The 26,535-nt window shown below is 46.5% G+C and overlaps 1 protein-coding gene across 6 annotated transcripts in view; it reads left to right on the top strand.

The window, feature by feature from the left end:
* Positions 1-26,535, top strand: part of CRACD (capping protein inhibiting regulator of actin dynamics) — a 140,172-nt gene that overhangs the window by 106,112 nt on the left and 7,525 nt on the right. For 5 of the 6 annotated variants that reach the window (XM_047856982.1, XM_047856977.1, XM_047856978.1 and 2 more), the window contains 7 exons: positions 990-1,125; positions 8,598-8,762; positions 11,423-11,491; positions 13,902-14,084; positions 14,762-17,582; positions 24,361-24,551; positions 25,132-25,294. In XM_047856982.1, coding sequence (XP_047712938.1) covers positions 1,006-1,125; positions 8,598-8,762; positions 11,423-11,491; positions 13,902-14,084; positions 14,762-17,582; positions 24,361-24,551; positions 25,132-25,294 — 3,712 coding nt within the window. In that variant the 5' untranslated portion in view covers positions 990-1,005. The remainder of the gene's footprint in view (positions 1-989; positions 1,126-8,597; positions 8,763-11,422; positions 11,492-13,901; positions 14,085-14,761; positions 17,583-24,360; positions 24,552-25,131; positions 25,295-26,535) is intronic. The other variant, XM_047856981.1, reaches the window with a different exon arrangement.

Below are 26,535 nucleotides of genomic sequence, written 5' to 3'. Positions count from 1 at the left end.
ACAGCCAGGAGGCTTACACCCAAGTCTTCTGTTTCTAAACCTCATATGCCTTTTTACCATGCTGCCTGTAATCTGGCAAATTAGAAGATATGATTTGGTACCCAGTCTTCCCAGTTCAGTCTAGATTTGGTCAGGACCCTGCCTGCTCCATTTCTGTAATTTAGTTTAAGAGCACCAGCTGGAGGTGCCTTTCCCCCAGTGCTGGCACTTGGTCACTGATAACACCTCCAGGTGGGACCCCTTCCTGAGGAGGGAAAGGGGGAGTCTGCCCATGGGCCTGGAATCATGGAAATGTACGTGTCTTGCCTTACAGAGAGTGTGTGATTCTGCCTGGGAATTCTGGACTTGTCAAAGTGTAACCCTTTAACTGAAAAGCATTTATCGTTGGATACCTACCACTTATAAGCTGCTCACAGTCCATGAAGCTCATCAAAATTGCCCTAAGACACCTTTCTCGTAAAGAGTCTAGCCCTAGAGACTATACGTGTAGTCCCCACGAGCAGTTCTAATCTTTGTCAAGTCTTAGTTTTAGATGTATGTATCTTTCTAACAGTTTGATTGTAATCCAAAAAAAGGAATCTCTTGCCTCTAACTTCTAGATCTGCACGTTACTTAAAAAGTGCTGGTTGATAGGACTTACTGGGGGAAAACTGATAGTGACAGCTCACCAGGACATAGGTTCCTCCAGTTAAAATTCCTGCAGTGCCTTATGTCCTGGGTCCTCTGCAAGTAGATAGCTGTTTTTGAGTTCTCTCACTGAGTGGCTCTAAAATATTGTGTTGGACACATGCTCCCTTATTTCTGTGAGACCCTTTCGTCTACCCAAGCTACTTGGCTGACCCTTAGCAGAACAGGACACAATGCTGGAAGTGCTTTCTGAATAAGACAGGTTGTGGGTGGAGTCCTCTAAATGAGGAGGAACAGGAAATTGAATTGCCAAAAGACATATTATCATCGTAATAAAACGAAGCACATGATTTGCATTCCAGGTCCTTCAACTATTCTATGGGAACCCGGGCCTTTTCCCATGACAGTATTTTTATCCCTGATGGGGGAGCAGAAAGTGAGCAGACAGTTCAAGCAATGTCACAGGACAACATCCTGGGCAAAGTCAAAACTCTTCAGGTAAGACAGCTTGAGATTGGAAAGTCAGAGCCATAGGAGGGGCCCCAGCTATGGTGGGAAGTGGGAGAATCCCCAGAGTGGCCTTGAATAATGGATCGGGAGATCCAGAGGAGCTTCTGGTGAGAATTTTTGCTTTCTCAAACCTGACTCTGTTCTCAGGAAACCTTCCATCCACCTGTGAGAGGTATATTGTCACCATTGTACCCACCTGCATAACATCCCCTCTCCTTTTCTCTCAAGCTGTTCCTTCACTTTTAAGTTCATATCATGAGGACAGGTACCCAAGATCAGCTGTAGGACATGGAGGGAGGGGAGAGTTGGAAAAACAACCATTAAATGTTGGCCATAATCCTGAGTACAGGGTTGACTGTGAGCTGAGGGCATGCACAGCAGGTATCCATCCTTGGACAGTGAATGGTGAGACTCTATTATTTGCTCTATCTGTAAATCTGGCTCCCCCTGAGCTATTGTATCTTGGAAGAATGCCAGGAAGCTCTTAAACCTCCCTCCTGTTCACACTGCAGAGCCCAGCAACTTTTTCTACACAAAATGGACTCAGGTGGCAACTCCTTAATAATTAAAAAATAATAAAATAATTATTCACTAAATGTGATTGAGATCATGAGAAATCCAGAAAAAGCAAGGGGAGCAAAGACACCCGGGATCTGATCATGCAGGTTTGCCTGATAGCTTGGTAGCATTCACTCCCCCGACAGATGCGCCTAAGCAAGCACTTCTTTGAGATGGGAAGGCCTGGAGGCGATCCAGATTATGAACGGGGGACTCCGGGTTTGCTGGTTTCCATCTGTCTGTAAGTCTACAATAACAAATGTATAAATGAATGAAAGAGAAAAAAAAAAGGAACAGCTGACTTGAATAGCTGCCGATACAATGAAGCATTATACTCAAAGGAAATTTTCTATTTTCTTGAAATGTTTTTGTTTCTACTGAACATTAGCTATGCATTTTGTGACCTGTGTTTGGTTACATATCCACACACACTCAGCTGAGTATAGCATTTGGCAGATGGGGAAATAGTCCACACCCTAGAACCACACCCAGACTTGCCTAGATCTTTATACCTAATGCCAACCACTGCCCAAGGCCATCATCTTGCCCTCAGAGCTAACCTAGGCGCTTCCTTCAGATTCTAGCATTTCCTAACCAGGTTCCGTCTTTAGTTCTTCCTGGCTATGCTGCTGCATGTTTTATAGCCTGAGAAGAAAAAGGAAGCTGTGACTTCGCACAGGTTGGAGAAGAGAAAGGGATAGTAATTGCCAAAGAAAACCTTGACGCTACCCCCCCTCACCTTTCCTTCTTGAAGTCTTTTGATTCCTGGAATATTATTCTTAAGAAGTTCTGAACCCCTGGCTCATAATATCCCCTTTCCAAGAGGAGTGACTTACAGCGTTCAGTCCATGAAACAGGTGTACTTTATAAGGGCTTGCGAGGAGTTCTTTAAAAATTTGATAATAGTGTGTTGTCTTAAATGATGTCTGTTCTAACATCACACCACATGCCATTGCCACTCCAGGAATGGATTTGGAGTTATAAAATGTACTACTGATTCTGCACTACTGAAACTCAATAAAAAAATGTGTGAGTGCCTCTTATTACTATTAACATTGTAAGGCACAAGTTTAAATAATTGGATCTCACAATTAAAATGTAAAACAACCAACTTCCCTGAAGCAACAGTTCTTTTAACAACAGGAAGAAAACTGTGAGTAAAGCAGAATAACTAATCGGAGTGATCTCCTTTGGACAATATCTGCTCATATGAGGTCTGCCTAATTTTGCTTCTGCTGTATAGATTCACAGTTTGCCCTACAGCTCAATTGTTATATATTTTTTTAAAAGACGCTTTGCTCTTTGAGGAGGGAAATGGGGGGCCATTATCGTAGAAAATGTGATTTTTGGAGTAACATAAGATTTAATTGTATCACCCCCAAAAGACTGTGCTTTATTTTTCAGTCGACTAAGCAGTATGTTCCTGGTAAGTCATAGAAATAGTAGTTGACTTTATTAACTTGCATGAATGCTTTGCATTTTTCCATGACAACGTTATGCTGGTATTGATGCTTAGTCAGCAGCATAAAAGACCTCCCCCTCTTAGACTCCAGCATGGAATGAGGGTGTTTAGTTATGTCAGAGGCATGTATGTTTTTTATGTCTGAAATTGTCTTTGTGTATGTATGTATGTTTATGAAAAACAGAGAAAAAAGTTATGGATAACACCTATTTGACAGTAGATGTTCTGGCAAGCTGATTATCCACCATTATTAAGACATTCTTTTAAAATGATATTTCTCTTGGAATGCCATTTAGAAAAACAAAAAACAAAAAACATTTTTCTCTGGCCTAGGAAACTTCCTGGCCCTTGGAAACCCACAGAACCGTGCCTACACTGACTGTGTTTGGAAAGGTTGCCCTCTAGTGTCCACATGTGGTCATCCCAGCTAGGGTGCTGTTGCTCCGGTGTTGCTCTTGGCAGTTTGTTATCTCTCTGTTGAGTACAGCAGGACTGAATGCAGCATAAATCAGCCTGCACTTTTCTGAATAAATCTATTCTGAATGAATCTATCACCTGCCAAAATTTCTGTGACAAATGATTGAACCTTTAATAGGAAAATTACTTTTTTTTTTAGTATAAAAATAGTACATGTTTCTAGGGAGAACAAATTCTAATATACAGGACAGTTATAGGGACAAAAACAACAGTGGTGCCCTTTTTGAAGATCCTACACATAATTGGCAGTTGTCCCATGGCTAGTGGGTGAAAAAAAAAAAAAAAGCCTGTGCCAAGCCTCCACCACCACCTGGCTGTGTGGCCTGCAGTGAAGTCATTTAACCTCTCTGACCCTCATTTTCCCCATCTGAAAAATAAGGAGATGACTATGCTGGATGATCTGGCTCCTCCAGTTCTTAAAATCTGCCATCTATGCGAAATCACTGCTTACCTGCTATAGCATGGAGTGGTTTGGTAAGCTTCACACTTCGTTGCATTTGGACTGCAATGACCTTGATGTTCTTTACAGCTGCCCAGAGCATGGATCAGGGAGGTGCCTGTTTATTTCAGATCAGACCAGGCTATGAAGTGTAACAACCAATGATAAAACTTGGGCAGGAACATCATAGTCTAAGCCTGCAGGTGATTTTTAGAATTATACCACACCTTTGTCAGAAAATGCCAATAACTCTGTTAATCCACAGACCATTTATTTAGCTCAGGAGGGAAAGCCTCCATTTTAAGTAGCTGCTGTCTCCTGCTAAACTGGATTTCACTTAAAAAATGCCCAAGTGTCATATGTTTGAGGATTTTGACACCTTATGCAGCTGTCAAGGACACAAAGAATAAATACCCGGTCTTAGCCACTTCTGCGTAGAGCAGATGTCTTTTGCCTCTTTTTAAAAATTCATTTTAACTATGGGTGTATCTGTAGTTCACTCAAGGAGACAGCAACTTAATTCTTCCTCTGCTTTGTTCTCACAGACACGGTCTGAGGATAGCTGTGAAAAATCTGGGGGAATCTAAATACTGGCAGTGTGAGAGCTGCAGAATATGATGTGCTTGGAATTTCCACACCATAGGAAAAAGCCTCATAAATATGGATGTGCATTCCTATAACATCATTCTTTGGCATTCCATATTACAACAAAATGGCTCAATTTGAATGAATAAAATATAGTCTCTTTCAGCTCACATTCCAGTCCTAACAGTAACCCCATTCACAGCCACAAGCAGCATGGATGTTAGGATAGGCACAGTGTTCTCTTCTCTCTGGTTGTAATTGTAGTGTATATAAAGAGCCCGTGGGTGTTATAAAAAGGTGGAGGGAGTGGTAGTAGTTTATAAGGGCAACCTCCATCTGCACAGTCTGGTTTTCAGTGACTGCTTCTATCAAAGTTCCTCTCATGACAATGTCTGAATAGTGGGCAGAGTTAAAGTCACAAAAAAGTCACAGTGATCCTTATAGTCCAGTCACATGACACTTGAGATTACCAAATAGGTTTTAGCAGTCACCTTTTAATTGTCAATAAATCACACAGTGTCTCGACATCTGTCTCCTTTGAGTCCCCTGAAGGAAGCATTTGGAGCAGGAACTGCAGGGAAGGGAAACACGCAGGTGCAGGAGTCTTGGCCTTGAGAACCTGAGGATCGATCTCCATGGCCTCGGACCCGAAGTCCTACCCTGGTCTTGTCCTATGGTCTCATCCCTGACAGCTACAGGGGTGTCTGTGAAACAGTCCTTTGTCTGGACAGAGAGGCTACAGCCCCGTCCCTAAATGTAGCCAGCATTTCTTTGATGACTTGGGTCCTCCCCTTCTCCATCCCCCTAAGCTCCCAGCTACCAGTCTGAATTTATTTTTTCTAGAAGGATTTTAAATCAGCGGCTTCACAGAAATGCACATTGTTATTCTCAAAGGCAACAGCATTGTGTTTCTTTTGCCAGGATGAACATATCTGTGACATAAATCATCCCTTTCATACACACACACATTCTCATTGCCTCCCTCCCTCTTTTCTTCCCTCCCTTCCTCCCCACTCTCAGCTCTTGTGTCTGCAGCCAGGCCCACACCCCTCTCCTGATGCGATTCCTCTGTGCCTGCACCTTCCTCTTGCCTCTTGTATTTCATTCTCTACTTCATTTCTCAACATCATTCCCTCCATTTTCCAGCTTTGTCCTCTGTACCCTATTTCTCCTGTTCTCTTTCCATCTATTTCATTTTTACATTTCCTCTTAGCTTTTCCACTGGTTACCACAATAGCCATCCCATCTTTGGAATTTATTTCCATCAAGACTGCAGTTACATTTTGTCATATGTTTGTTTGTCTCATAAGCGTCAGGGTGGACCAACATCAGTATTTTTTAAAGTGCCCTTTTGAAGAAAAATATCAGCATATTCTTTTTTGGTGATGGTGGCAAAAAAACCCTAACTAACTGGCATTAGACTGTTATGCCAGGTTTTCCTTGGGAGCTCATTAAACAATTGTTCTTTCTATTATAACCGGAAGAAATACCCTCATCTTAGTCGTTCAGGAGCATTGAGAGATGGCAGACCCTGACAACAGGAAGTCTCAGTCTAAGGGGATTTAGAACACTTTCTAGCTCCTGGCCAGCACTCCTAGAGAAGGGATAACTGGTAAACCAAAGGCTGGGCTGGGAATCCCAGAGGGAACTCCTGCTGAAGCTTTCACTAGGACGCAGGAACCATATCACCAGGTCCCTATCCCTCACCCACAGATGAGCAGAGTAAGCTGGGCCTGTGACTTTGTTACTCCGTGTCCTCTTGTCTAACTCCATCGGCTGCTCTAACCGTGCCTGCTTATTGATCTGCTTAGAGAGTAGATACTAACTGCTGCTTCCTGCTAAACTTGTTTTGAGAAGACACCCTTTTTTAGCCTTCTCCTCCCCAAAACCCTATTAGGCTGCTCAGCTGTTCTTCAGTGGCTGAACTCGGGCTTTTGGTGTGTGCTCCTTCTCTGTGGTGCCCGGGGATCCAGGCTCAGGCTGAAATACCGGCAGATCAAATACAAGTCCTCTGTCTTTCTGTGCTCCTGATTTGGCATGCCGGGGTGCCCTGGGGGTGTGGGGAGGGGAGTCTGGGGCTCACCTCTTCCATGTCTCTGCAACCTCACCGTCCACCATGCAAGGCTGAGGGGGAGCTGGGCACGAGTGGGTGGATTTGGTACCCTTGAGTTCAGAGGGGAAACAGGCATTTCCCTCATGGGATTCCCCTGCCAGGGAACTTCAGCAAGCTATTAAGAATGCTGGATCATCTCTTTATTTCTGCCCCTATAAGAAAGAAGTGTTGATGTCAAATTTGTGAGAACCTGTGGAGTGCAATGCAAATAACACTGAATATGGTTTTAGGAGACCTGGATTCAAATCCCTTTGGGGCCACTCATTCTTTCCATAAGCTTGGGCCAGTCACCTCTCCCCACTGGATCTCTGACATTTTTTGTAAAATGAGGGGTCTGGACTATGTGATTGCTATTGCTCTTGGCAGCTCTATGGGATTAAATATTAGCCAAATTAAAGATAAATATCAAATAATGCATTTTTTTCTTTCTTTCTTTCTTTCTTTCTTTCTTTCTTTCTTTCTTTCCTCCTTTTTTTCCTTTTTGAGGCATGACAGGACTATGAAGCCCAAGTACCTAAGATGTAGAGCAGTAGCTCTCAACCAGAGGCAATTTTACCCACCCCCAGGGGACTTTGGCAACTTCAGGATACATTTTTGGATGTCTTGACAGGGAAGGGATTGCTACTGGCATCTAGTGTCCCAGAGGCCAACGTGCTGCTAACCATTTTACAGTGCACAGGATGAGCTCCCCACACAAAAAAATCATCTGGCCTACAATGTCAGTAATGCTGAGGTTCAGAAACCTGCTATAGATCAAGGCAAGAGTTTCTATAGTATATTAAATCTAGTAGTCTCTCAGGTGGCCACGGCATGCCCTTTCTTCTTCTGGAATGTCATTCATTGTTTTCTGCTGCAGCCCATTAAATATTTTGCCCTTTCTTAAACTATTATACATTTTTTTCTTCAGGGAATATATTTCTTTTCTAATCTGGCTTTTCTTTAATTCTAAATACTATTTGTCGTCCTCATTTCTATCACCTGTCCCCCCCCACCCCCTGCCCCAACACACACACACACACACACACACACACACACACACACACACACACACTTCTAGCTACCTGCCACCAGTAACAAATCCTTCCTTGGCCCTTTTCCTTCTGGCTACTTCTCTGTTCTTTCCCCACTGGGCACTTTCTGCCCTGTAGTTCACAGAGCATAGCTGCAGCAAGGCAAAAAGAAGTCCTAGTGGTAGGACAGACTGTTCCTGTGACTCCCATGACTTTGGCATTGATCATGGAAAGACTTGCCAGCATTGGGGCCTTCTTCACCCTGGTGCCCACTGTGACCAGAACATGATGTTCAAGTGAAGGCCTGATGAGGAAGGTGGCTGAAGCATAAATATTCAACAGGAATGTGTCCAAGAGAGGCTGGAGGGTTCCCTCATTACACTGACCACAAGAGTCTTGATTTTCCCCACTGGTTCCTGCATTTCATGTAACTATATTCTATACAATTTTTATACTCTTAAGAGACTTTTTTAAAGAAACTTATAGGTTAATCAAAAAATTTTTGTCATAACATATATCCCAACTTTTGGTTCAGAAATATGGCCTCTCTACCCCTGGATAATGTTGATATCTCCAAGAAAGAGGTGGCTGGATGAAAAAGCTCATGGCTTGAAGGTGGGAAAGGAAAAGAAAAGAAACTGGAAAACAAATTCACTTATTACAGGACTGCATCATGGCTTACTGGCATGGTATTTAGTCTAGAAACGTTGTGCACAGAATATGCCTCAATGCCTACTAGATATGCTGGGGCCTCTGGTTGCGGTTATTGTGAACTGCTTCACTGCTTCAGAACGTCTTTCTTTTGTTTTTCTCCAGCGACAGTTGAGCAAAAACATCAAGTTTGGGCAGCCACCACCCAATGCCATTCCCATGAAGAAGGCAGACAGTGGCGAGGCTACCTTAGAAGAGGATCTATTCCTGACCAGTCCCATGGAAATTGTGACTCAGGAGGACATCATCCTGTCAGACACAGAGAACAAAGTAAGGCTCCTCCTGGGAATGACTTCTTGCTAATACGTGTGGGGAGGATGTCAATCAGTGAACAGGGGCGTCCGATAACTCTTGGGTCTGCAGTGGAAGGAAGGAGTATGCAAGAGAAGCTTTCCTGATGAGTCGCCCAGGGCTGGAGGGCACTTCCAGGTCAGGTGCCATGATCTACAGTGAGGGCCACTTGGAGGAGGGAGAGGAAGAGGAGACATGCCCTTTGCATGCGCTCTTCACAGTGTCTTCCACTTGTTCTTCAAGACTCAGGTTGGCCCACCTCTTCTGGGAAGCCTTACCCGGCCTTACCCCCAGGCTATGCTGTCTTCTGTGTGTCTTTGCTGTGTGTCCTTAGTGCCTCTCACACATTCATACTCATCTGTGTCTGTCCACATAATTGTTTTCTCTCCATCTCTACATGTTGAGTTCCTTGAGGACAAACTGGATCTTACACATCTCTGTCTCCCTAGGACATAGCTAGTGTTTACTTAGTAGCACTGAATAATTACTTGTCAAATTGGACTAATTTAAAGGAAACAAGAAAGAAATAGGTTCTTAACAAGACAGGACATATCAAACTGGCCATTGAAGTTTACTTAATGAGGAAAGAAAGTCATATTGGTCCAGCATTGTCTTATCTAAATTTGGTCTTTTGACACTTGGAAAGAGACACCATGAACATATCCTGGAATGAGAGTCCTTTCAGCAGCAGAAGGGACCCCCCTCAGGCCTCTGGTGGGGAAGGAGGCAATGCCCCACCAGTAGCTGGAGCAGGGAGCTCTCTGCTGAGTCTTCCAGTCTTGGCAGAAAGCATTCTTTGTGCTCTGCCTACCAAGGTGCGTGGACTTACCCTGGATGTTTTTTAAATGGACATGGCCCCAGAAGTCATGCTTGTTATCAGCTAATATGTCATAGAGCAGTAAGAAGGAGAAGTGATTAACAGAGCAAAGTGAAGAAGGATGGAACAGGCTGGTCCCCCACTGTTGCCCACCTCTGCCTGGTCCTCATGACTCCTGGTTCCCACACAAGCAGGTATCAGGTGGTGTGCTGGGTAAAGTGGAGACTGCAAGGTCCAAAACCACTCTCTCCAATCTCTCAGTGTGAGCGGCAGCAATAGCTGTCAGCCTTAATGCAGGGATTGCCCAAGGACTGAGGCAAATGTCCTCACTATTACTGATGGTCTAATACATGCAACAGACCATGGCCTGAGGGAGGAGGAGGACCATTCGTTCGGCAAGTGCTACCCCAGCTATAGATTAGGAGTGCCTCTGCATGGTTTGCAATTTTTTTAATTTTTTATTTTAGAGAGAGAGAGAGACAAAGTATGAGCAGAGACAGAGGGAGACACAGAATCCAAAGCAGGCTCCAGGCTCTGAGCTGTCCTCACAGAGGCCAACATGGGGCTCAAACTCACAAACCGTGAGATCATGACCTGAGCCAAAGTCAGTCACTTAACCGACTGAGCCACCCAGGTGCCCCTGCATAGTCACATTTTAATGAGAGTCAGATGGCAAGTCAACAGATATGTATAAAGATAATAACTTATTTAGTAAATGTTATAAGTATAATAACTTTGGATCAAGAAAAATGCTTCACAGGAAGTAAAACAGAGTGGTGGAAAAGTGAGTAACGTGGAGGGGGAGAGGTCACTCTTTAGGTAAGGAGGTCAGAGCAGCCATGACAGACCTGGCTATGGGAGCTGTGTTCTAGATGGAGGGAAGAGCAAGTCCAGAGGCCCAGGATAGGACTGAGGGTGTCCCACGAGAAAGCAGGTCAGTGTTGTTGGCTGGACCGTGATGGGGGGCAAAGGGAAGATAGAGCGAGGTAGGGAGCCAGAATGTACAGAGCACGGGAAAGGGATAATTCTACTCTGAGAGTACTAGAAACCTCTGAGTATTTTAAGCAGGACAGTGACATAATCTGATTTTTGTTTTCCAAAGATGCTTCTAAGTGTGGTGCAGAAAATGGGCTGAGGCAGGACAAGCTATTATTGCTCTGGAAGGGATGATGAAGCTGTGTAAATATTGGCCACACAAAGTGGAAGGTATATTGGGCCATCAGAAAGGTGCAGGTGATGTAGTGTGGACATTCCCAGGGCAGGTGAGGTGACTGGGCTGGGGATCTTCAGCCTTTTTCTTCTTCTGTCCTGAGGGGTTTTTTTTGTTTTGTTTTTTTCGTTTTTGCCTCTGGTCATCCACCTTCTCAGCCCAGTCTTTTGTGCACAGAATTGGTAGGGCCTTTGTTTTTTCTCACAGGGAAGAGGTCTGGCATAGAGGTGAGAGGTCCGGCAGACAAAGGGGGTGGAAGGCAGTGAGCATAGCCCACCGCTCTGAGGTCGGAGGCCAGGTGTGTGACACAGCCCCGCTTCCCAGGTGGGGTGGCTAGAGGGCGGCACCTGGACTCTCTCAGCCGTGGGGAAGCACATCAGGGACTGAGGTTAGACACTGCTCACATGGAAATGTGTTGAACTCAGGAAAGGAGGAAAGCACACATTCTGTGCCTCAGGAGCCCTTGTCTGGACATTAGCAAAGTCCCCACTGTGACTTCTGCCGGCTCTGTAAAGCCACCTGCGGCCTTATTCAGGCACAGCCCGCATCTGGTTATCTGCCCAGAACTTCCTGTTCTGGCGTTTGACTTGAGTGCTCTCTTTTTGGTTCCAGCCCAGTGATACGCCAAGTTCTCTGAGTCCTCCGAATCTGCCTGGAGCCAGAAGTGAGATGGAAGAGAAGGTAATATGATTTGAAATTACATATTTAGCTTCTTTACTTGAACTTCCATTTCCATTCTCTCCCCCGCTTTTTTTTTTTCGATCCGCTGTCTCATTTTTTCCATTCATAAATGCCGCCTTCATCTATTACTTTAAATTCCTTCAAAACATAACCAGTGGTAGATGTAGAGTGTCTGTTTCCATGGCAGCGCACCTGCTGGAACTGAACCCTGTTCTGAAAAAATAGCCACCTCCCAGCACGTACATATTTGAACACTTACACATTGGTCATTTTCCTAAATGTACCAGGTACTTCAAGACACTGTTAAGCCATTGAAAAAGACATTCCAGAATACCTGAAGGTACCCAAGTCTGTAAGGAAAAAAGTCTCCTTCTATTTGGAAATGCAAAATAAGGGGCACCTGGGTAGCTCAGTCAGTTGAGTATCTTAATGCAGATTTCAGCTCAGGTCAGGATCCAGGTCAGGGTCCTGGGCTCAGCCCTGCGCCCGGTTTCATGCTGAGCATGGAGACTGCTTGAGATTCTCTCTCCCTCCCTCTCTCTCCCCCCCCTCCTCTCTCTCTCCCTCTACCCCTGTCCCCTACTTGCATTTTCTCTCTCTCTCTCTCTCTGAAATTAAAAAAGGAAAAAATGCTTAGACATGCAAAAGCAAAAAGACCTTAGCATTTTTCTACTTGTATGTATTTTTGTTTTTTAACTTTTCTGTGTTCTGTTGAAACCTGGGACTCTGCCTGCAGGCGTCCAGGGAACCCTGTGGAGACCGTGTGCACCCCTCCAGTAGAGGCCAGTCCACTCCTGTGAGCACTCTTCACTTGCATAGGGACTCAAGGGTCCTTCCAGGGACTGGTACAGTGAGCAGAGTATGTCCCTGAGTCTTCTGAAGAGGATGGCTCAAGACAGTGCCACCACCCAGACAATGAAGAAGCCCAGCTGAAATGAGTAGAAATGAAACCTTGCATTTAAGTCTCAGCTTCAAGTGCTTATCTGTGTCTTCAATCTACCACATTTGGCTCTAACTCCTTTTATTCACGCATCTAGTAGGGGATGGAAATAAATGTTTGATTTGTCTCTTCTCAACCACAGTTCAGAATTTGATACCTATTATAAAGATAACCATAAATAAGTGAAAGCCAGGAGCCCAAAGGCTGGAATTATTTTTCCTTACTACTGTGCTCCTTATCCTAAGTTATTATTTACTGAGCATCCATTTTGCTCTTGAGCTGGCTTGGTCCTTTATCTTTTGTGCATAAATATGGAAGGTAATTGCAAAAAGCAAAGCTGCCAGCTAAACCCCACTGGCTCTGCACTTACAACATGAATGCCAACACATAAACCCTGGCCTCTGTTCATGCCTCTGTGCCTGAGCTGCTGGCACCAGACCCGCAGATGGGGCCGTGAGCGCCCTCTGCTGCACGTTGGCGTGGTATGGCTGTGAGCCCTCACCTTGCTGCTTGCCTTTAAAAGCTCAATAGTTACAGGTGTGTGGCCCCTGGGTTGAGGCTGATCTGCGGGTGTACAGTTTGTCTGAGGTGGTGGCTCCTAAGTGCGTGCCATCTGCATTACAGCGCTGCAGTCGTGCTGTGAGGACCTTCCCTTTCCCCCAGGGGGGGCACAGTTCTGCCCATCCTTTTTTTGCCAGTCAACTCTGTGTTCTCTGGCTTTGGAATGATTGTGCTAAAACATTTTTGCTGGTAGCAATTTCATGCCCTAGGCATAGATGTTATACTTTCTTGTTCCTTCATTCCTCCAAAAAATATTTACTGAGCACTTGCTAAATGAGATTTGCTGCTTGGGCAGAAAGGGAACTGAAAAGATGAAAAAGACACTTTCCCTACTTCAGAGGGTCTCAGGTAGAGGCTGAGGGACGTTTGCAAGTGTCTTATAGAGTCCTTAGTATAGAGATGAGCTAGTCCAGGGCTCAGCAAACCATGCTTTATTTTAGGCTTTGTGGCCATAAGGTCCAACCTGGATACCCTCCTTTGTTCTGCTCTTCCTTTGTAGCACAAAAGCGCTAAAGACCATGGACAAGGGGTGTGGCTGTGTGCTGACAAAACTTTATTTACCAAAACAGGCTGTGGGCAGGATTGGGCCTCCTGGCTATGTTTTGTCAACCCCCCTCATCTAATCTGACCCCCCCCCCATATTATTCAGAGTAGGAAAATCAGTCCCTGAAAGGTTAAATGACTGTTTTGAGTTAATGCAAAAATCATTGGCAGAACAAATAGTCAACGTCCTGTTTTTTGATGACAAAAGCAGTGCTCATCTCTCTGTCCCAGTGCCTCTGTTCACAGCAGCCCCTGGGCCAGTCCAGGCCTGGCAAGATGCAGGCCCCAGCAAGTGCTGCCATTCCAGGACCGCCCCCCGACGGTGTTCTGATCTGGACTGACTCTGTAGTTTAATCTCCTCTACAGGTGGCTCCAGTTAAACCATCGCGGCCAAAAAGGCACTTCTCTTCTGCTGGAACCATCGAAAGTGTCAACCTAGATGCCATCCCCCTGGCCATCGCGCGTCTGGACAACAGTGCTGCCAAGCACAAACTGTCCGTTAAGCCAAAAAACCAGAGGGTGTCAAAGAAACACAGGCGACTTGCCAGGGTATGTAGCGCCCATCCCAGCTGACCAGGCAGATGCCCTTGCTTGCGGGCACTGAATCTACCTGGGGGGGGGCGGGGAGGGGGGAGGTTGGTGGTGGTGGGAGGGACCCGTAGAAGCAACTAAGTGTCTCCCATCGGGGACCTGGTGTGTTGCAATGAACGGGGGGAAGCAGGCCCATCTACTGGCCCTTTCTAACTTGTTGCCTGCCTGGGGCAGGTGAGCCTCAGAGTTGAGGGGCTGCCTTTTGAGGGGCTCTAGACACCTTGCATTTGCTTTGCCAGCTCTCCTACCGTGGCTCTGCCAAAGGTTCTTCAGTTTGACTGGTGTGGACTTTGAAGTCACAAATTTCAGGGGACATCGATGAAGTGCAACTCTCATTTTTTCTCATCTTTCTAATGCTGGGCCATTAGTTTTTCTCTTTTTATTCATTTGTATTAAGCAAAAGGCATTTGAGAATGACCAATAAAAGGGCCGTGGAGTAAACATGAAGGTGATATGTTTTCCTCCACTCTCACAATTTACTCTTGCTGTGCTGGCCTGGGTGTACCTATCTCTATACTTAGGAACAACTGCACTTTCTCTTGAGATTAAGAGGGTCCCCGACATTGTGAATAGGGTGGGTAATGGTTGCCTGTGCAAAAGGAAAAGGCTAATTATTTTGTCCTTACCAATGTTAGGATCGACTGCATGAACAATGTAGCCTTCCGGGTCAGCTGTCCCTGGACCAGAACGGACACCCTGGAGAAGGCAAACCAATTTGGCATGAGGAGGAGCCAGAGCTGCTGGACTCTGAAGAAGAGAAGAGATGCCAAGAAGAATACTGGCTAGAACTTGAGGCCAAGTGCAAACGGCAAAAGGCTGAAGCAGCCGAGAGGAGACGTCTGGAAGAGCAGAGACTCCAGGCCCTGGAGAGGAGGCTTTGGGAAGAGAACAGAAGGCAAGAGCTCTTGGAGGAGGTAGGCGAGGACGAGGAGGGAGACGAGGCAGAACTACAGCTGGAGGCAGAAAAGAGGCAGCACCAAGAGGAGAGGCAGAGACTGGAAGGGCAAGGTGTCCAAGGCCAAGAGCGGAGAGAACAAGAGGAAGGAAGGCACCTGGAGGCCCAAGAGCAGCTGCCACGCACACAGCAGGAAGAGCAGGCGGTGTGGAGCGGGCAGGAGGCCGAGAAGCAGCAGGAAGAACAAGAGGAAAGAGAGTTGAAGGAGCTGGAGGAACAGAAGCAGTTGGAGGCCGAAGAGCAGCAACAAAGGGAGGAGGAGGAGCAGCAGCGGCAAAGGGAGGAGGAGCTGCGGCTGCAGGAGGAACAGCAGAGTCTGGAGGAGGAGCAGAGGCGGCTGGAGGAGCAGCAGCAGCGGAGGCGGGAAGAGGAGGAGCACCAAGAACGAGAGGAGAAGAGGCAGCAGGGGGAGGAGCAGCGGCAACGAGAGGACAAGCCTCACCTGCAGGAGGAGCAGCGATGGGAGGAAGAGGCAGCAGCAGAGAGAAGGGCAGAACAGGGAAAGCGGGAGGAAGTGGAGGCGCAGAGGCAGCAGGAAGTGGAAGGTCAAGAAGCAGCGAGTGTGCAAGAGGAGAGGTGGCAGCCACTGGACGTGGAAAGGAGCTCAAGGAGCCCAGTTCAGGTGGACTTTGCAGAGAAATCAGGCAAACGAGAGCACCTGCAACCCGAGAAGCAAAGAGAACACTCTGAGGAGTCAAGGATTTGCGAGAAGCAGAGCCAGGAGGCTGAGCCATGCGGAGAGCAGCAGGCACAAGGTGGGGATTTTCCCGGGCATGGTCGTCGTGCACGTCAGGAAAAGAGACAAGAAGCTAACATGCAGCCTCCCCGGAAACGAGAGGCGAAGGTAGAAGAGATGCTGGCTGCCGGGGAAAAGAAGGAAGCTGCCGCTCCAGAAAAAGACAGGAAGGTGGAGGAACTTCGGTGGCAGGAAGTGGATGAGAGGCAGACCACGCCCAGGCCCTATACTTTCCAGGTGTCATCCGGAGGGAAGCAGATTCTCTTCCCCAAAGTCAATCTGAGCCCAGTGACGCCCCTGAAGGACGCGGGACTTGCCTCTGCCCCCCAGGAGCCGAAGACCCCCAGAGCCAGCCCAGCCTCCCATGCCTTGCCCTCCTCCCTGAGTGTCCCCCACACAGCCATTCTGGTCACGGGAGCACAGCTCTGTGGCCCGGCCGTCAACCTGAGCCAGATCAAGGACACAGCATGCAAGTCTCTCCTGGGCTTGTCAGAAGAAAAGAAGCACGTGGATGTCCCTGCCCTGGAGAACCCACCCCGAGCATCTGTCGACCCCCGGTCAGGGAGCGGGAAGGCCAGGCCCCCCCAGGAGTCTCCGAGCAGTGTGGCTGCACTAGCCGAATGGGCTTCCATTCGGTCCAGAATTCTGAAGAACACAGAGAGTGAGCAGCGCGTTGATAGAGACCAGTCTCGGCCAGGTGAAGAGCACACTCCCAGGGGCCGATGTGATTCCCGCGGGAACCTCCGGAGGATCCCCCCAGTAAATGCAAAATTCTCTATTATGCCTGCTTGGCAGAAATTCTCAGATGGTGTCACCGAGACCTCCAAACCTAACACAGAAGCAGAGAGCATTAGAAAAAGACCTGTGCTGGGACCCAATGATGGGTCAGCTCCCCAACCCCTGGCTACTTATGAGCACCCAAAGGGTACAGAGAAACTGGAGCCAGCAGACAGCACAGAGGGATGCAAATTTGCCAAAGACCTCCCATCTTTCCTTGTTCCAAGCCCTCCTTACCCTCTGCAGAAAGCAGTGGCCCATGCAGAGCCCATGATCATTTTGGACAGTGAGACCATCAGTGCTATAGGAAAGGCAGACCCCGCAACGCCTGGTCAAGAGGAAAAAGCCTCACCGTTTGGGATAAAATTGAGAAGGACCAACTACTCCTTGCGCTTCCACTGTGACCAACAGACAGAACAAAAGAAGAAGAAAAGGCACAGCAGCACCGGGGACAGTGCTGATGGTGGGCCACCTGTACCAGGAAGTACAAAAGGAGAGAAAGAGACAGAGGGTGTGGCCCTCAAGCATGGCCTGTCCCTAACCCCTGAGAGGAAGCAAGCCCTGTCCACCTGGAAGGACTCTGCTGAAAGAGTGCACTCTTCTCCTGCAGCCCAGCTGGGGCCTCAGCCAGTTGCAGAGCATGACAAGGTGGCACACAAAATGCCATTGGTGCAGAAGCCAGCCCTGGCTCCCAAGCCTGCCGGTCAGACTCCCCCCTCCTCCCCACTCTCCAAACTGAGCAGGCCCTACCTGGTAGAGCTGCTGGCCCGCCGGGCAGGGAAGCCAGACCCGGAGCCTGGCGAGCCATGCAAGGAGGGTCAGGAGAGCAGGGACCTCTGGCCGCGGTCACCGCCACCCCCAGAGAAAAGGAAGGCACACAAGAGGGATGAGGAGGAAGTTGTAGAAACAGAGAGGAAACTTGGTTCCTCGGCCCTGTCTGCTGCTCGGCCAGAAAAGCCTTCCCAAACCCCTGAGGCCGGGAGGAAAGGTAGGTATGGGTAGGTGCCCCCTGCCTCTGTCCAGCTTGTCTGTGTCCTGGCAGAAGCCACAACTGCCTGGAGCTGGAAGCAGGGCTAGTGTGGGAGCATGTCCCTTCGCTGTCATAAGTCGTATTGAGGCCCTTTTCTTTTTCTGCTCCTTTAGAATTTTGGAAATGCTGACTGTGCTACCTGCCTGCAGCTCATACTGTTAATGATACTTACAGAAGTAATAAGTTCCAGGTGCTGACACTTAGACTAACACACTTTCAGTTGACAACAGACATTGAAATACAGTCCTAATTAACAAAGAAGCCCTTAATCCTTATGAAGGAGCCTCACAGTGATGATAAGACTGGGGTTTTCTAGACTAGTCAGTGCCTTTACTGCCCAGAGCTAGAACACAAAGGTGGGAGGTTAGGGGACTTTCAGTAGCAGCATCGGCCTTGGGAGCTTCTGTGTGAATGATTGACTTTGGCTCAGTTTTATGCAAAATGCTGTGCAAATGCGTCCCTGCCCCCACCAGCTTACCACTGTGAAGCCTTTTAAAAAGAAATCTTAGAGCTGCCCTCACTCAAGGCTGCACCTCGTGTTTCTTCAGACTACCGGTTTGGGACAGTTCAGTGATCACTTGGATTGGCTTTGGGGTCCCTGAGAACCTTCATCTAATTCTTTTTCTTTTCTGTTTTGTTGAAGTAAAGTTTGGGTCATATTCCAGGAAGTTACTTGCATGTATCAGAGAAACTCTCCCCTGAGGTTTATTAGGAAATGCTGCAAGCCTTCTCTTGTGTTTAATTGTTTAGATTTAGGGTGATTTTTGCGGAGAAAAGAGCTGTTTCCTGAGCAATAGTGGTTTGGTTACTTGCCTTATGGAAGACCTTATTGTCCTTTTTAACCACGCCTTAGACCAGCATGTAGATCACGCTTCCGGACCATATCTCCCTAATGATTTCTGTTTGTCCTGCTGAGGAGCCCATTTTCATCATTCTTTGTGTTTTTGTTTTGTTTTGCTTTAACCTCTGTGCTGGGCTGTGGGGGAAAGCCATTGTGCACCCTGCAAGCCTGTGTAACTGTCCTGGGGGGCTCAGTCCATTCAGTGTGTCCAAATCTTCATTTTGGCTCAGGTCACGATCTCTATGAGATGGATCCCAGCATCTTGCTCTGCACTGATGGCATGGAGCCCACTTGGGATTCATTCTCTCCCTCTCTCTGCCCCTCTCCCACTTGTGTGCTCGCTGTCTCTCTCAAAATAAATAAACATTAAAAAAAAAAACAGAACAAGCAAAAACTGTGCTGGGACCCCTGGGTGGCTCAGTTGGTTAAGCATCTGACTCTTTTTTACGGTTCAGGTTGTGATCTCACGGTTTGTGAGTTTAAGCCCCTCGTCGGGCTCTGCACTGACAGCACAGAGCCTACTTGGGATTTTCTCTCTCTCCTTCTCTTCTGCCCCTCCCTCTCTTTCTCTCTCTCAAAATAAATTAAAAAAAATTTTTTTAATTGCAATTTAGTGCAGTGAATGAAAATGGATAGTTCAATATAATGGATTGTCATCTTTCAAATAAGTTGGTTTAGGAATAACTATGCAGCAACTTGGAAAACATGCAATTGCATCAGGCTCTGCACTGACAGCATGGAACCTGCTTGGGATTCTCTGTCTCCCTTTCTTTCTCTCTCTCTCTCCCCCTTCCCCGCTTGCTATCTCTCTCAGAAAAATAAATTAATTAATTTAAGCTGACCCTTAGTTCCCTAAAGCTTTGTGGGACTCATGTTTGCAATCCCCATTGACTTTCAGAGCTAGGTGTCTGGGGGCCCGTCCCTCTGGTGAAAGTATTAAAGGTTGGGGCCCCAGGTGTGGAATCCAAACCTTTTGTTCCTCAAGGAGAAGCTGACAGTTGTGAGTTCCCTCGGAGTTATGGATTGCTGTACAGGGGGTGGGTTTATGGTGAAATTGTGTCTCACCCTCTCCAACCTCCTTCTGTGTGGAGTTTTTCTCATTCACCCATTGCATAGTTGTTCAGCTGGTTTTTGGATTTTTTTAAAAAGGGAATTGTTCCATATATAGCTGCATATTGAGTGTGTCCATGGGAGGGGAGGGGTGCAGGACCCTCCTATGTCACCATCCTGAATTGGAACCCCCATTTTCAGTTTTGACATTAGCCTTTGTGTCAGTAGCTTTTATGATCATCCAAGTCCCTCTCACTGTCTGGAGGACTCTCTCACTCTCCTTATCTTCTCCCGGAAGCAATAGCTCTCTGCTGTGCTTCTTTCTCTTAGGGAAGCCCTTTTGATCATTATAATTTTCTATCCAAAACTGGCAGTGCCCCTGTTTTCTTCCCCAGTACCCAGATTCTGGGCTGTCAGGCTCTGCTAATTGAATTTTTCTTTACTTGGTAGAAAAGCAGCATGAAAGCAAAGACCACATGCCCATGGGTGCTGTCTAAAGACCACTGGGGTCTTCCTGCTCACTCTAGGCCACGCTGGCCAAACATGTTTGACTGAACACCCCATCAGAATAAAAATATTAAGCCTGGATCTCCAACTTTATTTGTTAATTGTGACCCTGTAGTGCTGTTATTAGCTAAAACACGTGGAGCATCATATACATTTAAGGTAAAGGTCACTGAAACAACAGTGGACATAACTCCGCTGTGATAATCCTCCTGTGTCCTCCTGTGTTTGCCCTCTAGCACTTCTATTGCAGATGTCATCTCATTCCAAAATTCCCACCTCCTTGTGGCGGGTGGAACGGATATTAAGTGGCCCTTTCTCCCAGAACTGACCTTTGGGAGCAGTGGTTAAAACCCTATAAGGGCAGGATGCACTGGTTCATGTCCCCAGAAGCTGAAGGAGGGAATTGGAGTGGGCTGTGGTTCCCCTTGTCCGCTGGGTTTAGAATGTGAGAGAATAGGTTTAAACAGATATTTTACCTTGGCTTCTTCCACCTCAACTCTGATTTTTCTATGACCCTGTCTGTGGTAGCTGTTTGGCCATTTCGTGGGCCTGCCCCAAGTAAGTGATCTAGAACTTTTACTTCAGGATGTGGGAATCGGTGCCATTATTTGTTGAAGACCTTTGGGCATCCTGGGCTGAAATTCAGACAGGAGCCACATTTTAACATCCTAAAACATTTTCTGTTTATTGATCCCCAGCTACAGTCCAGACCTGTTAGGCCCTTTACATATATTGTGTTACAGCCTTTCTAAAGTCTGGTCATAACTCCAGGATGTGCTATTCAAACCACAGTTCTAAGGAAATAAAAATCTGGCTAACGATTTATCTTTTCAAATAAAAAAAAAGTAGGCAATTCTACTTTAAAGGTATGTTGACCCTTGTGATAAAATGCTGGTCAGAATTGTTGGCAGGAAACTGGCCAGTTGTTTTAATGACCTTTCCAGGCAAGTTCAGGTAGAATGTTTAGTGTAGGATTCCCTTTTACATAATAGCTTTAAATTTTTTTTAATGTTTATTTATTTTTGAGAGAGAGAGAGCACGAGCAAGCAGGGGAGTGGCAGAGAGAGAGGGAGACACAGAATCTGAAGCAGGCTCCAGGCTCTGAGCTGTCAGCACAGAGCCTGACATGGGGCTTGAACTCACGAACTGTGAGATCATGACCTGAACCAAAGTTATATGCTTAACCAACTGATACATAATAGCCCCTACATAATAACTTTAAATGGAAATCATTTGGATCTTGGCAGTTTGGTTTCAGACATTTTCCAAACAGGTGTTACACTGCCCTGGAGTAGAACAAAACTTAAATTATTTCCTGTGTGTAAAGCCTCTCAGTTAAGCAGAATGCTTGAAGTGGTGAATAGAGTCAACCCTTGAACATCATGAGGGTCAGGGGTGCTACCTTCCTGTGTGGTCAAAATCCCTTTTGACCCCCCCCCCCCAGAACTTAACTAGTAGTAGCCTAGTGGAAGCCTTCCTGATAATATAGTCGAGTAACTCATATTTTGTATGTTATATATGCTAAATACTTACAATAAAGTAAGCTAGAGAAAGGAAAATCTTAAGAAGACCATAAGGAAGAGAAAATACATTTACAGTACTGTACTGTATTTGTAAAAACAAAACAAAACAAAAACCACGTAGGGGAGCCTGGGTGGCTCAGTGGGTTGAGTGACCAATTCTTGATTTCAGCTCAAGTTGTAATTCTGGGATCACATGGGATTGAGTCCCATGTTGGGCTCCTCGTTGGACATGGAGCATGCTTAAGTTTCTCTTTCTCCCTCTGCCTGTCTCACCCACCCACATGCGCTCTCTCTCTCTCTCAAAAAAAACAAACAAAAAACCTGTGTGTAAGTAGACTTGGCCAATTCAAACCCATGTTGTTCAAGGGTCTAGTGTATTTGTAGTTTTTGTTTTTGTTTTGTTAACTAACAATTAACTAAAAATACCTTTCAGGTTTTTTTTTAATACTTCTGAAATGTGTCACTTTTCTTTACTGTGTTAGATCATAGCTGAAACTTTATTTGATGACTAGGGAGAGCATAATGACCAAGACTCATTGTAAATAGGAATTCTTTGTAGAGTATTATAGGTCTAAAGGTATAGAAAAGCAGAATCTGCCTCCTTTTTGTGCTTGAATTCTTAATTTGATTTTACTTTGGTTCTTTCTCCTCAATAAAAAGTCAAATCAATGAGAGCCCTGGTTGGTAAGGTTCTGGATCATCAATGTGTAAACTTGTAGTGAATTTCCAAAGAACAGGTCTATAGTGAGCCCTTTTCATTTGAGGTAGTAAAGGACTCATTGATGGAATAGTTATCTATAAAAGGGCTTAATTTTTACGTGAGGAAAAGAAGGGGATGATTCTCATAGACATAAATAGTAAGTACAGGTCACTTTTGTAGAGTGGTTTCTATCTGCCAACTGTCTGGTTAGTATGATACCCAGGATCTCTTAATCTTCACGGCAGTCTGATGAGGCATGTGCCATTGTCATCTCCACTTTATGGATTAGAAGACCTTAGAGAAGTTAAGTAGCTTTTCTAAGGTCACACAAGGTCAAGCCCAGGGCTGCTCAATTTAAGAGTCCAGTTGCTCAACCTCTGATTCCAGCCACCTGTGAAGTGTGTTTACCCCATTGCATAGGCAAGACAGTCAACCACAGGAAAAGCTCAGACTGGAAGTCAGGAGTCCTAGGCTCAAACTTCAGCCTGTGCACTAACCGCTGGGTGACCTGGGGCACCGCACTGGATTGCTGTGGCCCCTCATACTCACTCTGTCAAAAGAAAGCATTGGACCAAAATCACAGTTTCCTACTGCATTCCTCAGAGCCCCACTGCCCTCAGCAGTCTCATGGGATAGATCGAGCAGCACCCTTTTTACCTCGTTCATACACTGGGTAGGATGTTTGGGAAGGGGTTAAATAAAGCAGTAAATAAGAATAATAAATCAAATAGCAGCCTGGGTCCCCTGTAGGCTTGAGATTTTCTGACACTGGAGATTGTATTTCTAGTCCCATTTTGAGGGAAGGAAAAGACTTCTCTTTTTCTGTTGATAAGAAATATTACCTCTCCACCCAGAGAAGTCCCTTGGGCATCAGTGCAGAGTTCGTGTTAGGAACGGACAGTTGAATATTTCATGTCACTAGTTCTAAGGGGTGAAGGATCAAGGTAAGTGAGCAGTTTCACTGTAAACCTCCCTTTGCCTTTACCAGTTTTTTTTTTTTAATATTTATTTTTTGGGAGACCGCAAGCAGGGTAGGGGTAGGGAGAGGGGGACAGAGGATCTGAAGCGGGCTGTGTGCTGACAGACTGACAGCAGTGAGCCCAATGTGGGGCTTGAACTCATGAACCACGAGATCATGACCTGAGCCGAAGTTGGATGCTCAACCGACTGAGCCACCCAGGTACCCTTGCCTTTACCAGTTCTGATCACTATTCCAGTGAGGTCAGTGAGGTGGGCGGGGGGGGGGGGGGGCAGGTCTCCACACCATCAGCCCGTCCTCAGATACTAGCTGGCTTTCTTACATTTCATATCATTCATATCAGTTCTGATGCTGTCTACCTGTCCCACAAGACTGTCCCCACTTCAGATGCCATTCCCACATCCAGGTCATCACCTATGCTTCTGACCAACTTAAATCAGAGATTCCCATGACCCCCTCCTTGGGTTCAATTAATTTGGAAGAGCGCCTCACAGAACTCAGGGAAACATTTTACTTATTAGATAACCAGTTTATTATAAAAGGATGTAACTCAGGAACAGACAGATGGAAATGATCCATAAGGACAGGGTATGGGGAAGGGGCATGAAGCTTGCATGCCCTCAAAGGACACCTCTCCCCACAAATCTCCATGTGTTCACCAGCTGGAAACTCCCTGAACCCTGTCCTTTTGGGTTTTTATGGAGGTTTCACTATATATGCATGACCAATTAGCTCATCAGCCATTGGCAATTGAAATCAGCCTCTAGTCCTGCTCCCCTCCCCAGAGGTTGGGGGGTGGGAACGAAAGATTCAAACCTGATCACATGGTTGGCTCCTCTGGCAACCAGCCCCCAGCCTTAAGGATGGTCCCAAAGTCATCTCATTAACGGAATGAGGGACACCTTATGCTCTCATCACTTAGGAAATTCCAAGGGTTTTACTGTGTTCTAGAAATGGGCATGAAGATCAAATGTATACTGCTTTTTAATTTTTTTTTAAAGTTTAATCTCTACGCCCAGTGTGGGACTCGAAGTCATGACTCCGAGATCATGAGCCACAGCTCTACCAACTGAGCCAGCCAGACGCCCCCAGATACATCATATAAATCGTAACAGCAGTCTTTTTTTTGTCCCCAGAAAAGCCTGTTCTTCAGAGCAGGCACTCGTTAGATGGCTCCAAACTTGCGGAGAAGGTTGAAACTGCGCAGCCACTGTGGATAACGTTAGCACTGCAGAAACAGAAGGGGTTTCGGGAGCAGCAAGCTACTCGAGAGGAGAGGAAGCAAGCCAGGGAGGCCAAACAGGCAGAAAAGCTCTCCAGAGAGAACGTGAGTAGCCTGGTCTTCCGCTTTAACTTTTCCTTCTCGAGTTTGGCTATCTTTTAGGTAGGTCACAAGGGTTTAAAAAAAAAAAAGCTAGCTGGGAGTGGTGAATGCTTAGGGTAGAGCAGTAAATAAATTGACAACCATTAAACCAGGGAAGTGTTTTCAAGTAGTAATTTTGTTTGGTTTCCTTGTGCTCTCAGTTAGGTTAACCTGATTTGGTAGAGTCCGTGATTATTAGCAGTGATCCACACACACTGCAGTTATGTGAGAAATAGGAAAGTGAATACATTTGAGCAGTGAGCTGGGAGAAGAATCAGGAGTCTTGCTCTGTGGCCCTGATTTTATAGTCTGTTCACTGGGACTCCTACAAAAGTGGCTTTCCCTCTTTTGGGACCTTTGTCTTGAGCTGCTCCATGGCTGGCATCATGGTTGGCCACGCATTGCTCCCAAGTGCAGTCCCGTTTCTCCTTCAGAGGCAGAGGTTGGGGGCTGGCAGGCAGAAGACCCCCCAAGGCCTTGCACGGTCAGTCTTTCCGTGTCCTGAGGTTGAACACACACTTGCCCTGACTCTCTGCCCACCCAGGTCGGTGTCATCCTGCAGCCTGGAAGCAGCAGTATCAGCAGAGCAGGCTCCTTGCACAAGCACAGCCCACAGCTGGAGGAGAAGAAGCCGGAGACCGCAGCGTCCAGGCTTGAGCGCAGGGAACAGCTGAAAAAGGCCAACACTCTTCCCACATCTGTGACAGGTAGGGAGAGCAGGTCGGATTCCGTGTAACTGCGGTGACAGGCTTGTCTTCTCACAGCCACTTTACATCCTTGAGTTTGGGAACGGGCACAGCGTGCGAGGCTCTTCACAGCCCCAGAGGTCAGCTTTGAGAAAGCACTTCTGGTAAAGACCACCAGCAGCTCCCCACCACCAGTGGTATGGTGGTAAATGGTTAACGGTCACCCTTCAGGGACTGGGGAGACCTCTGATTTTAGCATTTGAGTTTTCGTGGGGTAAATCCTCCCACTGCAGCCAGTTCCAGGCTACCAGTGTGGTGTCACCTGGCTCCCTAAATTCCTGGACATCAAACAAGCCCTCCCGCTCCGACACCCCGCTGCCTGTAGCCCCAACAAAATGAGGTTTGCTAACTTGCTCTCCTGTAAGGGAGACCATGTACCAGAAGAACCACCTAAAGAAAGGAAGAGGCAAGATTATCAGAGGATTTGGGGGGAAAAGGGTGAAGTTTAGGTAAAATTTAAGCGATGTGGGGTTTTGACGGGCTCAGAGCAGCACAGGGTTGTATGTAAAGGGGTTCACATCAAACCTGAGCTGAAAAGTGCACTCAGGGTCCAGTTTCCTTTGACACAATAAACTTAAATTTGTGGAGGCTAAATCTTAAAACCCCTGCTTGGGGCTCTGCACCTAGCTGGAACTGGAAGCTGCTTCTCTGAATCAGTGACCCACGGGGCTCAGATACTCCAGGCAAAGTGGGAAGGTCTCTGCTCACTGATGGGGATTCAGATAGCAAGTTTCTGACCACATTAATTAACAGCAGGGTTTCCTATTCATGACATATAAAAGACACACATTAAAAAAAATTCTTTATTCTATTAAAATGATTGGTCATGTTTCCAACTGTTACCTTGTTACAAATCACTTGAAGGAGGGATATGAATGGGAACAAGCTTCCTCCCAGAGGTTAACAGGGCCTGTTTTCCCTTCTGAGCAACCCTGTTCCCTAGAGGGCACCCACCCCCCAGATCTAGACTTTGTAATGCCTTTGTTACCTGCCAGCTTGGGTATGGAAATGGAAAGAGGTCTCAACCACTAACGCTATACTTAATATTTTGGTGAGGAGAGAAAAAGCCTTTATATTTGAAAACCACTTTGGAGCACCGTATAATTTCTCAATAACCTCCATGGGCATAATTTCATTTGATCTGACACCCAAGAATTGAAGGTTCTAAACAAACGGGTGTGCCACCAAGATCATTCTTTCAA

This window comes from Prionailurus viverrinus, chromosome B1 (assembly GCF_022837055.1).
Source record: "Prionailurus viverrinus isolate Anna chromosome B1, UM_Priviv_1.0, whole genome shotgun sequence".
Classification (NCBI taxonomy): domain Eukaryota; kingdom Metazoa; phylum Chordata; class Mammalia; order Carnivora; family Felidae; genus Prionailurus; species Prionailurus viverrinus.
The sequence above is the reverse complement of the archived record's forward strand: the minus strand, read 5'-3'. Positions and strand labels throughout refer to the sequence as shown.